The 14,298-nt window shown below is 37.4% G+C and overlaps 1 protein-coding gene across 6 annotated transcripts; it reads left to right on the top strand.

Annotated features, from left to right (window-relative positions):
* The first annotated feature begins 550 nt into the window (after positions 1 to 550).
* Positions 551 to 10,743, top strand: LOC104612864 (mitogen-activated protein kinase 15-like). Of its 6 annotated transcripts, none has more exons than XM_088902368.1 (11): positions 551 to 952; positions 1,142 to 1,388; positions 2,298 to 2,706; positions 2,845 to 2,972; positions 3,070 to 3,129; positions 6,013 to 6,162; positions 6,267 to 6,422; positions 6,508 to 6,719; positions 8,340 to 8,441; positions 8,518 to 8,678; positions 9,829 to 10,743. In XM_088902368.1, exons 2-11 carry the CDS (start codon positions 1,365 to 1,367, stop codon positions 10,107 to 10,109), a joined length of 1,683 nt encoding a protein of 560 aa, XP_088758494.1. In that variant the 5' UTR covers positions 551 to 952; positions 1,142 to 1,364; the 3' UTR covers positions 10,110 to 10,743. The 6 variants fall into 6 exon arrangements, with proteins under 6 accessions (XP_088758494.1, XP_010278789.1, XP_088758491.1 ...); XM_010280487.3 differs by having other exon boundaries at positions 9,826 to 10,743; XM_088902365.1 differs by having other exon boundaries at positions 553 to 952; positions 3,070 to 3,165; positions 9,826 to 10,743.
* The last annotated feature ends 3,555 nt before the right edge of the window (positions 10,744 to 14,298 follow it).

Here is a 14,298-nt window from a genome sequence, read left to right as displayed (position 1 = left end):
CATTTCAACTCCAAAATGTTTGATTGTTTCACTTTTTTTACTCTTTTGTCTAGCCAATTTCCTTACTTGTTTGTAGCTCCATTGACAACCAATCTATCGTTTAGTTGAAATCTATAGTTTCAGTAAGTTCAAATACAATGAGAAAGATAAATTAGTAAACAATGTAAAGAAGGAAGAAGGAAAAAAGTTATAGCTAATGTTACATATAGAGAGAGAGAGAGAAAATGCACATTTCAACCAAGTATTGACTTTTTTATCCATTTTAATGGAGATGCAAAATCAGAAAATTAGCAAAGGTAATTTAAGAGAGATACTCTTACAAATCATGATACTTAGATTAAAGTTGCAAAAGCCATCGAAGATAAAGAATAATAATGAGAGACAAATCAGGAAAGGGAGACATGAAGGGAAGAAATTGTTTAATGCAATGATATAGAAAAGATATGATATGGAAAAAACAACCGATCAATAATTAATAAATAATTACAATAAACCGTTTACCCAAAAAAAAAAATACAAATTTAACTTAAAAACCAGGACCTCTTAAAATTCAGTCTTCATTTTCATTGAGAATTTACTCTCTCTCGCTCTCGCTCTCGCTCTCGCGCAGTGCGGCTCCTCTGCCTTTTCGCTTATCGCTTCCTTCACTGTTTGACTTCATTTTTGTTGGAAATCTAAAGCAGACTCTGTTTTCCGCTGTTCTTTGTTTCTCTTGATCCAGTTTATCCAAATTCAGAGATTTTTTTTCGGTCTTCTGATTCCACCTAAAAACGTAAAAGAAAGTATTAAATTTGTATAGAAAAGTAGCAAGATTGAGTTGCAGGTTAGGGATCATCGCCTGTTTGATCATCTTAGGTTCGCTTTTCCAGCTTTTAGTTCTAGCAGGAGAAATTAGAGGTTCACACTTCACTCTGATCTGGAACCTGTTGTTACCAGCTACATTCAGCTCCAGGTTTTGAGATTTCGTCCTCTTTTATTCATCCTTTTTGCCTTCTTGAATTAGTTAGTTCAATTAGGGCTTTCTTACTTCATTCCCGATCTAGCTGCATCTACTTGTACTAGAGAAATTGATTGTTTTCTCTCTCAAATTGGATTGTTTTATTGCTATAGAAGTGATATTCAGGCCTTCTGCTCTCTTCAGATCTCAGACTTGGAACTTTGAGCTGATGTACATTCCAAAAGATCTCAATATACGTGTTCTGTAAGCGAAGCTCGCTTGTGAAGTAAAGGTTGTATCCACCTTCTGATTTTGTTTAAGTACGAGTTATCTGAAGATTCTGGTTCTAGTTATTTCGGTTCGTCGAATTTGTGGGATGTTCCTCTTGATTTCTCGCTTTGGAAGATTTTAAGCTTTCACTTCTAAGATGCAACCTGATCAGCGGAAGAAGGTAAATGTAATTTTCGTTGTTTGTTTACTTATTTGTTTTTTCATTTTCTTTCTTTTTGAACATCTTTGATCCAATTAGATTGTTTTGACCATGGAGCCCTCTTCATGCTTTTATCATTATTGTTTCCAAGTTTTTTTGGTCCTTCCTTCGTTGCTTCCTCTTCTTTCAAGTTCACTTTTCCTTCGATACCGATTGGATTTGGTTCTTGTCTTCTCACTTCCTCCAGAAATCTTCAACCCCTTCCCCCTAAGTACCTTGAAACTTGCCAATTTTGTAATTTTAGCAGATCCGTGTTTTTATAATTTTTCTTCTTGGTGGCAACCTTTATTTGGTAAGTCAGGCCTGCAAGTTCCTCTGGTATTGGATTAAGCGAAACAATTCCTGTACAATTTCTTTTGGAAATAATCGGCATTGACTTTGTATAATAGTTACTTTTTATGTCAAAAATCAATGTCAGCTATCTACTGTACATAAGTCAAATTTTCTCCCGTCATCGTGCAAGGCGTAAGACAAATCTTTCCACCATATACAGTGCAAGGTTCCATATTGAAAACTAATTCAAAAGAATATCACCAGGATGTATTACTATGCAGCTTCCATATCACGACCATTCATTTTCTTTTGCATTGAATTGAATATGTAAATTCCGCTTAATCTTTTTAGCTTTTCTCTCTTAGGGTATGTATATTTATTTATTTATTTGTAATGTACTTCAATCAATGTTTCCAGTTTAGTTAGTTTGGAATTACAACTCTATATCTGTATTAGTTTCATATTGGTTATACTGAACTCCCACTGGTGGCGATCTATTTCCTGTTATGTTCTTTTATGGGTTCTGTCAAATCATCTATGGTATAAGCTGAGAGTGAGATATTGATGCCTGCCATGTCCTGTAATTTGGTGATGCAGGCATCTGCTGAGGTAGATTTTTTCACAGAGTATGGTGAGGGGAGCAGGTACAGAATAGAAGAAGTAATAGGTAAAGGGAGCTATGGTGTTGTTTGCTCCGCATATGATACTTACACTGGGGAGAAAGTTGCAATTAAGAAGATCAATGATATCTTTGAGCATGTCTCTGATGCTACACGCATTCTTCGTGAGATTAAGCTTCTTAGACTCCTCCGTCATCCTGATATTGTGGAAATTAAGCACATCCTGTTGCCTCCTTCAAGAAGGGAGTTCAAAGACATATATGTTGTTTTTGAGCTTATGGAATCTGATCTGCACCAGGTTATTAAAGCAAATGATGATTTGACACCAGAACATTTTCAGTTCTTTCTTTATCAGCTTCTTCGAGGCTTGAAGTACATACACACAGGTTATTTAGAACTACCAATTTGTCTGTTCGTTCAGTTATTTCAAAACTGAGCTAATGCCTTATGAAATATAGCATGATTAATTCCTTCTTTCTCCTTTTTCTTAATTAATAGTTCACAATTCTGTAATTATTTTGCAGCTAATGTTTTTCATCGAGACCTAAAACCAAAAAACATCTTAGCAAATGCTGACTGCAAGCTTAAGATTTGTGATTTTGGTCTTGCAAGGGTGGCTTTCAATGATGCACCTACAGCCATATTTTGGACAGTAAGTTTCTTGCCAATCAAAGGCAGTATGCACCTTAATTTTTGTTCTCGATGCTTACTTCATTTTGGTCTGTTCTCTGTAAAACATGCACTTACAGGATTATGTTGCAACAAGATGGTATAGAGCTCCAGAATTGTGTGGATCCTTCTTTTCAAAGGTGCATGAGAAGTTCCAAGTTTGCCATTTCTTGGAAGTACTTTGCTATGACCATCTTATTATCATGATACTTATTTTGTTTGAATGCTGGTAATTTGTTATCGACTTTTCTATAATTTCTATTTATTTTTTATTCCAGGGAAGTTTTGGAAGGCTTTGTGTTCAGTATGTTCATATTACACCCACTGCCTTTGCTTTAATTGGAATATGCCTTTCATGTGCTTAGCATATCAAGCCTTGGTGCTTGTGTCACTGCAATGTTTTGCAATATCTCACTACATTTGTCATTCTTATTTATTTTACCTTTTTAATCTGGATGTATAATGGCAGGTGAACTGTCAGTATTCCACCTTCCTAGGAAAAGGTTAATGTCTTATCTAAGTGTGTTCTAGGGACAACTTGTATGGTCTATGGTGATATACTTCTCCCTATTTTTTTATTCTCCTTGAGTAGTCTTTTCTTTTCCACACGTGCTTACATGTGTGCACACAAACAAAAGATAAAAAGGGAGAACATTTTCTTGTGTACTAAGAAATTACAAATAGAAAACAGTATTTTTTTTATTATTTTTTGTGAACAGAGTCAAAGACGGTCCTACAGGTATGTCTAGCTAAAGTTACAACATTGAATAAAATTTTACAGGAACCGGGGTGTGTAGTGATTAAATTTCCTTTTCCTCTCTGTAGTTCTTTTCTTCCTTCTCTGCTAAAATTCTCCACAACTGATATATACACTATCAGCTAACTGGATTATATGTGGACTTTTTTCCTATTCTAGAATTCCCATATTGGATAAGTTGTACAGGTATCGAGATGTATTATACCTGGATATCTGTACATTCCTAGAATACCAGTGATAAGCACAATATGTAACTAATACCTGATATGACACCAAATACTGCATCAAAACTTATAGATATACTCTATCATCTACACTTTTAAAATGTGTAAAGTGGTATGCTTTAATAAATTATACTATAGGTATACATTTTAATTAAATTTGGCAGGACATACATATTGAGAACTGAAACATAGCTACAAAAATTAGATATAGAAGCATGATAAGGTGGACCTTGGCACAATGGTTAGGTTGCTCCATTGTGACCTGGGTGACCAGTGTTTTAAATCTTGGAAACAGCCTCGCTGTATGTGCAGGGGTAAGGCTGTGTACATCTGTCCCTCCCCAGACTCCCCATTGGTGGGAGCCTCGTGCACTGGGCTAAGCATGATATAAGCTTATTATATGAGATACCTGTACCTTTATTTCTGTCCTGGATCTTAGGAAATAAAGAGTCAATTCCCTGTTTCCCATATCCATGTCTGTCAGTATCCATACCTGCACATCATAATGGGGTTGTAGATCTTACCAGAAATCCTATAAGTCAATAGTTTATGTTCGGGAGCAACTAGGTAAATGAAACACCATGAAATGGCTTTTATTTTATTGCCACAATAGTACATGTATGAACTCCTGAGAAAGGGATGGCATATTTGTAGTTTATGGAAAGTGAGAAGGCTTGCATCCATAGAGATTGGGGCTTTCTTGATTGCATGATGGGAAGACTGATATTTGGATAGTAGTAGAGAATATTATAGTGTTCCAACTTTTTATGTCATGCTTCTCAATGATGAAGTATTACACATTGCTTTTTGCAGCTTCAAAGTAAGATACTATTTCATGTTACTGTCTAGTGACTGGCTGATGCTTTTTTAGTCGTCCCAAGCACATAATACATGTTTAATGGAAAGGGATTATGATGCCCATATTCCTTCTTTAGTTCTTCTGATAATGTGCTGTCATCTTCCTTACCTTTTCTTCTCTATTTATTCTTTCTCTTTCAAATGGGTGAACTTGGTGGCTACTATGTTAGTAGATTGATGACCTTGAGGTTGTTACAGGATAGTAAGATAACCTTTTAAACAGTATGGACCATAGTGATAATTTTTTTTAATCTTTTTAAGTTTTTATTGATCAGTAACATGAATAAGAGCTTATTGATGATGACCTAATAGTAAGCACGAAGTACACACCCTGGACCCAACAATACAGCCCAACTGACCATCGGAAGCTGCAAAAACGGGGGCAGTAACCTGGAATGGTCATGCCCTAATACGACTATACAGGGAGCTTCTCTCATCCCTCTAGTTATCAAGGAAGTTGTCTGTTCTTAGTATCTATCTGAATGAGTTGTTAATACTTAATTCTCAAAGCAAACTGTCTGCCTCCCTTCTGAAGTGACTTAGAAACCAAGCTGAATATGAGGGCATCTAACAGGCCACCACTTTATAATCTCCCTCATCCTCAACTCTCTCCAGATCACTTTCAAAATCCATAGTAGGACCTTTTTTGTTTTGCTAGATGCAGTAGGGCCATGAGCTACTGCCTCATACAGTTCCTTCCCCTTATTTTCCCTGATAATACCGCTATGATTGGTGAAACTTAAACATGTTCCATCATCCGTGTCAACTTCAAACCATATAAAACAAATTTTCTGGTGAAGCTCTCTTTGTACAAGTACCCTCCATAAGACTATTTGTATTTAAGTATGGCTCTGACTTTTAAACTCTGAATTTCTTTGTGACAGCATTTCAAGATTTTATGGATTTGGAACATTCAATTGAACATAAATGTCTGATTAGTGTTTGTTGAAACCTCACTGTCTTTGTGTTGAATTCAATGACTTGTTAGAGATTACTAGCTTCTAGCAAAACCACTGATGCTAGAAAGCTTTCCATTTTTAGGTATTGGTAAAAACCAATGCACAATTAAGTTAAATAGCACAAATTGTTGTATGGATGTAGTCCTGATTGTGCATGCAGCAATTCTTTGTTTTGTACTTTCTTCACTTCATGAAAGACTCATTTTCTCTCTGTAAATGTTGCAGTACACACCGGCAATAGATATTTGGAGCATTGGATGCATCTTTGCTGAAATTTTAACAGGGAAACCTCTCTTTCCTGGAAAAAATGTGGTCCACCAGTTGGACTTGATCACAGATCTATTGGGAACACCTTCTCCTGAAGCCATTGCCAGGGTCAATTTCCTGTCATGCAACTTGATGTGGTTGCAAATGATATTTTTTGTTTATTTATTAATCATTTACTACGTGAGTTATTTTGGTTTATTTTCCATGTACAGGTACGTAATGAGAAGGCACGCAGATATTTAAGCAGCATGCGCAAAAAAAAGCCTATACCTTTCTCCCAAAAATTCCCAAATGCAGATCCTCTTGCTCTTCGTTTGTTGGAAAGGATGTTAGCATTTGAACCCAAAGACCGACCCACTGCTGAGGAGGTACTGTAGATATGTTTCGTTTTGTCTATTTTAGTTGCATAACATGTGTGCTCTAACAGAAGAAATTTGTACTGCAAGGTATCAGGCTTTAGCAGATCCCTATTTTAGAGGCTTGGCCAAGGTTGAGAGGGAACCTTCTGCTCAACCTGTAACCAAGATGGAGTTTGAGTTTGAGAGGAGGAGGATAACAAAGGAGGATGTACGAGAGCTCATTTACAGGGAGATTCTTGAGTACCATCCTAAGATGCTGAAAGAGTTTCTGGAGGGAACTGAATCAACTGGTTTTATGTATCCAAGGTATTGATGCCCTACATATCTAAATTTAGATATTGGACTTAAAAGATCTTGATATGTTAAGTTAGTCCAATGAAATTCATGACATTTACATAATTCCCGTTTGGTCACCTTTTTCATATACATATACATCCATTACCTCTCATTTTCTTTGGGTTAGATTCCCTAGATTGTTTATCTGTTCGTTAGTTTATAAGCAATAACATGAATCTAAACAACTCTGCAGCTTTCTTTAAATAAGAAACTTAAAACCGAAAACACTAAAGCTATCCCAGCAGAGGATTGCACATAAGCTGGGGAAAAAAATCAAATAACCAAGTCAGGCCATTAAACTTGGACTGGGCTTTAACTTGTGAAAATCAAATAACCAGGCTTTTAATGATTATATCAACCGTGGCCCAGCTAATGTGGTCTGCAGGGGTGTCGCTCCATCTGGGTTGGCTCAGTTTAAGATCAATTTTAAATTTTTAACCCAACCCAAGGTGAGAAGCCCTCAACCCTAATCCTAACCCAACTCATGCATCAACCTGAATCACCCAACTCAAAATGTAACCTAAGCCTAAAATTAAAAAAAAAAGAAAAGAAATCGTAACCAAACCCTATCAACCTGATTTCAAACATTTTTATGGAAAGTTACAAAATAGACTTGGATGTAGAAGTCGAAAACAATTATATACCCAATTGGGAGACATTCAAACAAGCTTCTGAAAAATTAAATCATCAACACCCAACTTTTTTCTAAGAGCTAAAATAACTATTATATACTCCATTGGGGAAAGATCAATATCCAAGAAACAGGTTTGCACGTAGGAATGGCCGGGGTAGGGTGGGACAAATTCAGGGGTCCCCATTCCCCACGGGGACGGGGATGGGGCTGGGATTTTCAGCCCCACCAGGGTAATGGGTGGGGACAGGGTGCACCTTGTCATCCCATTGCCCCATTGGCATTCCCAGGCCTGCACCCTGTTGTCCTTATGGAAGAGGACTACTTAATCCACCTTGATGTCATATTGGGTTGGCATTTTCCAACACTAATTCTAACTCAATGTTCAGCCCAATCTAACCCTGTTTTTCATGGATGTGTGTTCAGGCTGGTCTGGCCCAAGCTGCATCCCTAGCAGTCTGTGCTTCATTCAGTACAGATTTGGCCAGCACCTGTAGATGATATTTCCAATCATGGAGTGTATACAACATGAAGGGCAACTCCCACAATTATAAAATCTGAATCTTCAAACTGAAAAAATAGTATGTCAGCTGAAGTGATGTAATTCTTATTTTAAGATTTCTTTTGGAAAAAGTTACCGAAGCCCAAATTCTCAAATCTTTTTCACAACTGAAACCTGAACTGGTGATTTCATCTTATAAAACACTAAGCTAAGATACTCAAATCTTAACTTCTTCATTAAATTCCTAAACAACCAATGCTTACATTTACATCATTTGTACAAGACTCCAGATAGCTGGGACAGACATTGGGCAATGGCCTTTTAAACAAGAATATCTATTTTTCTGCTTAACCACCAATTTTGAGTCATTTCATTAGCCTTCTAAAACAGTGGACTTCCTAGATAAATTCTTTACCAGAACTCTTGATCATACTATTGTTGTTACCATTATTTACAGTGCTGTTGACCAATTTAAGAAGCAATTTGCATACCTTGAGGAGCATTATGGAAATGGTGCAACAGTTGCTCCACCTGAGAGGCAGCATGCATCATTACCCAGGTAGATAGATAATGTCATTCTTCTCCATCTCTTTGCTAGGGTATCATCTTGGTTACTGATGGAAATATGGATGCAGACCTTGTGTATTATACTCAGACAATACAGCACAAAGTTCAGCAGAAGTTACTGGGGATCTCTCCAAATGTAGCATCAAGGAAGTTGAGAAGACACAACCAGACAGGGGTTGTGGGATTCCTACAACAAGGGTTCCTCTACAAGTACCTCAGAGACTCCAAGGTGAAATCAACTCCTTTTCTAATGTTCTCCACAATGTCTTACCGCACTATGTAGACAATCAGTTATTTCTTCATTTTATGTTTCCTTTGTTTTATCTTTTCCATCTTTACGTTAATCCCTTCCTGGAGGTTTTGCCATGATTTTCTCCAAAGAAATGTTTCTGTTCTAGCTTTTTTTTTTAAAAAACTTCACAATCTGTTCATTGTAATCTTCACTATAGTAATAAGAACAGAGCTATGCTATTGTTATTGTCTTTTTTTGGCTGTTTGAGACTGTTAATTAGACCCAAGATAGTGAGTTAAACATTGTTTTCGCTCTAATGATAACGAATGGAGATTGACCTTCAGCTGAGTGAGAATGGGTAGAGCCCTATAGAAACACAAGAAAAGCCTTTCTAAAGGGCAACCCAGTGCATGATGCTCATGCCAACACGGGGTCTGGGGAGGGACACATGTACGTAGCCTTACTCCTGCACATACAGAGAGGCTGTTTCCAAGATTTGAACCCTGGTCACCCAGGTTGCACTGGAGCAACCCAACCGTTGTGCCTAGACCCACCCTCAAGAAAAGCCTTTCTGCTATGCTTGAATTGAAATATGCCATCTTTTTTACTTACTCTTCAAAGGAACATATGATAATGGTTTGTGTGAGTCAACAAATGCTCATCCAAATCATGCCTTTTAAAGGAAAGAAAGCAACTAAGTATGCAATGACTTTCACCACTTAATGTGCTTTGTAAATGCAATACTTTAATTCGTATCTAAGATGAAGCTCAGCTATTCTTAGTCAGACTCAACCAATCTATAATCAATTTTAGACATGGATCTAGGTTGAGAGTTTAAACTCGTGTGCGCAAAGAAGCCTATGTGTGTATATTTTCGATGATCTCACTAGATCATGATGGGATGTATTACATAAGGGCCATATGCCCCTATGTTACTGGAAATATTCTATTTGCTGCCTTGTGGACTCTTGGAGCTCTCTTTGGACTCTTGGAAATAATAAAATAAATTTACTGATTGAAGTACTGGAAAATAAAGGTATAAATAAGCTAGCCAAGGTGAATTGTACCAAGTGATTTTATACCAGTGATAATATTGCATATTTTTGAACTTAAGCATATTTGATAACCAGTATTTTTGTTATAGTAGGTGCGAAGCCTGGGAAAGTTGTTGGCTCAGTGTTGCGGTACAATAACTGTGGAGTAGCGGCAGCAACAGAGGCTCTTGAGCAGCGAAGAATGGCCAGAAACACTGCCGTCACAGCTCAGTGTGCTCCTAGTTGTTCATATCCAAGAAGGAACCCTGGCTGTAAAAATGAGAGTGGAGAAAGTGAAGGACTTGAAGGATCCAATTCGGTGCAACCAAAGCCACAGTTCCTTGCAAGGAAAGTCGCTGCAGCTCAGGGTGGGCCTGGAAGTAACTGGTATTGATTACATGAGGCGTCTTCAGTGGGTAGTCAGCAATATTTCTTCTGCTCTACATCGAGTCATATCAGACAGCAACAGGAACATAGCTCGGCACGAATCATGGTTTCTAATAGAACAAAGAATGTGCTATAAATTGCTGATAATGCAGTGCACCATGAATTCCATATTTAACAGTGTCTCAGCGGCAGAGCTTGCACAATGGTGGCAGTTCTACCTTACTGTTGGGGATGATGGTTGTTAGTTCCGTTGTGCGAATTACTGAGTGAAGTAGATAAGATATGGATGGATTGGCCATGACCTGATTGCTGCTCAGTCAAAATCAAAGCCCAAAATAGCATTTATCAATTTCATACGAACGATACAGGGAGGAGATACTGTTATTTTAACCCCTATTAACTTACTCTTTCATTTTCACCATCTCCATTCTCCAGATTGCAATGCCAAAGGAGCCATGACCCATGAAGTCCATCTCTCTCTCTCTCTCTCTCTCCCTCTCCTCTTATGAATGTTCCCCTTCACAATAATTATGTGGACTCTGCATCTTTGAAAATATGGTCATTTGCAAAAATATTTTTTTCAGTTGACATTTGAATATCATAGTATTGAATATAAAGCCATTCCAATGTTTTGTACTCTATATTCAGTTTCTGGCTTTATGCGTTGATTTAGCCACCGCCATTTGCTTCTTATTTACTAGCCCTCGATGCCTAACACTTGTTGGATACCCAGCGAATCAGGGCCTACCGTGACTGCTTAGCAGCATAAGCGTTGCATTAGAGAGTTGACATTTAGATCTAACAGGCACCAACATCAACGATTCTCTCATTGATTAAAGTGAGAAACTAAAACAGAGATCAGATCTAACAGGCACCAACATCATCAGCATATTACTACTAGTAATATAAAATGGTAAAAAAGTTGTAAAAGGACAAGATCCAAAGACATGATATCTGAAAAGTAGCCACAGTTTGCCACCCCCTCATCAAATCATTCATGCAAACTCCCTTAAAATCCTGTCACTAGTGCCCAATGTGCCACCCTAATCATTGTTAACTCTAACACCTCTTCAATAGACTTTCAATTTTCCTCAAACAGTCTTGCATTTCTTTCACCACACAACCCCCACAAAATTGCTCCTCTGATTCCCCACTCTTCAACCACAACACACGCACACACACGAGGGTGATTCTAGGGTTTTCTTCTCTCTCTCTCTCTCTCTCTCCCCCCCTCCCCTTCCAGTTCCTCCTTCTAGCCTTCTATTACTGTTGTTCATTGATTTGGTACTAACTAAATTAGGTTTTGTCATTTTCGTTCATTGACAGTAGTCTTGGCTTTTATGAATTCATTGTTTCCGGTTGTTGTTTAGTCATGTTTCAAGTTTTGATGGTTATTAGGTCAGTTGGTAGAGTTCCTTTCACTTTCTGTATGCAGGGACAATTAAACAAATACTGTGTACTGTGCTCCATCCCATACATTGAAGGCTAAGAATAGTTCTTTGTGTCTAGTTTCAAAACAATTATTTCTCCACAATCCTTTCCAGGTGTTGGCCATATTATACATAGATATTTGGTCTCCAGAAATCTTCACTTTCTTACACTAGAATGAATAGTTCGACCCCTAGATTTCTAATCTCTCTTATCCAATATTTGTCCTCACATTTTCCAATGAAATACTAGCCTTAAAACCCTAAATTTTTCGAATTTTTCATAGATTTTTTTCTTATGTTTTGTCACGTTTCTGCATCACACTTTCTATTAAAGCAACACCGAAAAGAACTAAGAGTCACATTTAGGCAGTGACAAATAACTTCCATAAATTTTTCTTGGAGCAAATCCACTTCCATAGCCAAATCTGCAGAAGCATCTTCTATTATCAAGGAGTTTGTACTTGTTTCAATGGTCTTCTGTGTAATTTCTGGATTCTGCATATATGTTGATTTATGTCTTCCTGTCTCCTGAGTTATCTACACATTCTGCGGATGATTTGGCAGTAGGATTGGAAATGAAGATATTCTTGTCCAAAGGCAAAAAATGAAACCATAAACCGGAATGGGAATGGCATTCCCTGGGAGGGGGTCGGGAATGGCCATTCCCCCATACGGGGGTTCCAATTCCACCTAGAATGGGAATCTCATTTCCATTCCAGTCAACCAAACACTTGGAATGGGAATGGGCCATTCCGATTCCAATTCCAAACTCCCATTCCCTCGAATCAGACAGACCCTTAGAATTACAATTTTCAACCACTGCATTTAATCAATTCTCCTGAAGGAGGCATCAATAGGCAATAATCGAAAAAAGAAAGAAAAGACAAACTAAGGCTGCGTTTGGAAACAATGCAAATAGAGTGTAAATCCTAGTTCAGGGTAAATTTACACTCTGGTTCACTTTTGCCTCTGGTTGGCAACATTACATTTATGCATTGACAAATGACAGAAAACACAATTTCCAATACATATTTACATTGATAATAAGATGTAAAAGTACATCAATAAAAAAGGAAGTAAATTTGCATTTAAGTGGGTTTTTGATAAAAAAGACATGTTTTATTGGAATTCGTATTTACATCCATTACAGCTAAAAATTTATTTGGTGAGAATGTAAATTTGTCAATGCAAAATTAACCCAATTTTACAATTTATGTGAACCGTTTTACACTACATATTTGCATCGTTTCCAAATGCAGCCTAAAGGAAAAAGAGGATTTTGGTTTGGAGACATTAAAGCAACATCAAAATAAACAGGAATTACTAAAAATTTTCTTTAAGAACCTAGATAACACCCTAATTGTCTTCCTGACATGTTAGCTAGCAATCAATGTATTCGCAAAGAGATGCATGTATAAGCATTGTTTTGTCTTCTCCCCCGTCAAACTCATTTACAAAACTTAAGTGTTAATAAGAAATTTATCATTATTTTTATATTTTTTAAGGATATCCTAGATTAATATTTAATATGTATACCTGTTGACACTTACATTCAGGAGAAGAGCAATTTGCAGAGAACATGGTTCATAGAAAGTCACAAAGCCAACTGCAATTGGTCTTCACTTCTGAATTAGCCATCAGATATATAGCAAAAGCTTTGATTGGGCAAAAAGAGCAGTATAATCACCTGTATGGTTAGATCCAAAGCACCAATAGATCATAGCTTCTTTTACAGCTTGCTTCCCAATCCTACCTTTGCTTTCCATGGTTACTCTTTATGCACTAATACATTGTTGGCTTTAGCCACCTACACAAGCACACTACATTTTTGTTTTATCCTCTAAATTGGATTGTACCTTCAAGAAACAAACCCAAAGAGGCCTGCCTGAATCACAACCAACACGATTTGTTTAGGGCCTTAACATTTGATTGGGTTGGACCTACATACACTTGCACTATGGCCTCTTTCGTTTTCCAAGAAGTAGGGGAAGATAAGTTGATATGTCCCATCGGAAAAAAAAAAAACTCACATTTGTTTTTCGGTATTAGTGAGTCCTCCAAAAAGGAACAATTCTAGAGCGGCTCATTTACCCGAGGAAGTTACAATCTCCTCAGACTTGGGGTAAATTACTACCCATATGTGCTGTTATCCAAAAATGTTTCAAACACTTGCCCAGATAAGTGCACTTACCCTACCTTAACGTGAATGAAGCCTACATGGCCCTAAACAATGAGGAAAAAGGAAAGCTTGCTGATTATCGATATTTCCCAAAACCTGATCTTTCCAGAAGTGGTGTCAAGTACCCATATGAAGATCTATATTGGAAGATCGGGTACATATCCTATCGTTGCCTCTTACTAGTATAACTTCAATCTGGAATTGTATTTGCTATTACAGTGTAGATGCAGGTAAGGAAACCCTAAAAAAGAAAATCGTGGGAACAAAACATACTCTATATAGACAGACTATAGTTAAGAATGCATAGCCTTGGCCTCTCAAGGCCAGAAATAAATACATTCCATTTGGCCAAGGAACCCTTGTAGGGTTCCATTGATGACATTTGACCTCCACTACTTCAACTAGCGGAACCACTAAAAAGCCTATAAAGGATAGAAGCCTCTCGAATATTTAAACGAACTCGAGTAAAAACATCTTGGGGGAAAACTCTTTTACTGGTTTGCTCCACAACCCAGACTCCAGATCACTGGGTAAACTTTTTTTTTGCTGGTTTAAACTTTAAAACAAAACAAAGGGATGCGCAAGAC

Source organism: Nelumbo nucifera, chromosome 4 (assembly GCF_055504915.1).
Source record: "Nelumbo nucifera cultivar China Antique chromosome 4, China Antique-T2T, whole genome shotgun sequence".
Classification (NCBI taxonomy): domain Eukaryota; kingdom Viridiplantae; phylum Streptophyta; class Magnoliopsida; order Proteales; family Nelumbonaceae; genus Nelumbo; species Nelumbo nucifera.
This window is presented reverse-complemented; position numbering and strand designations above follow the sequence as displayed.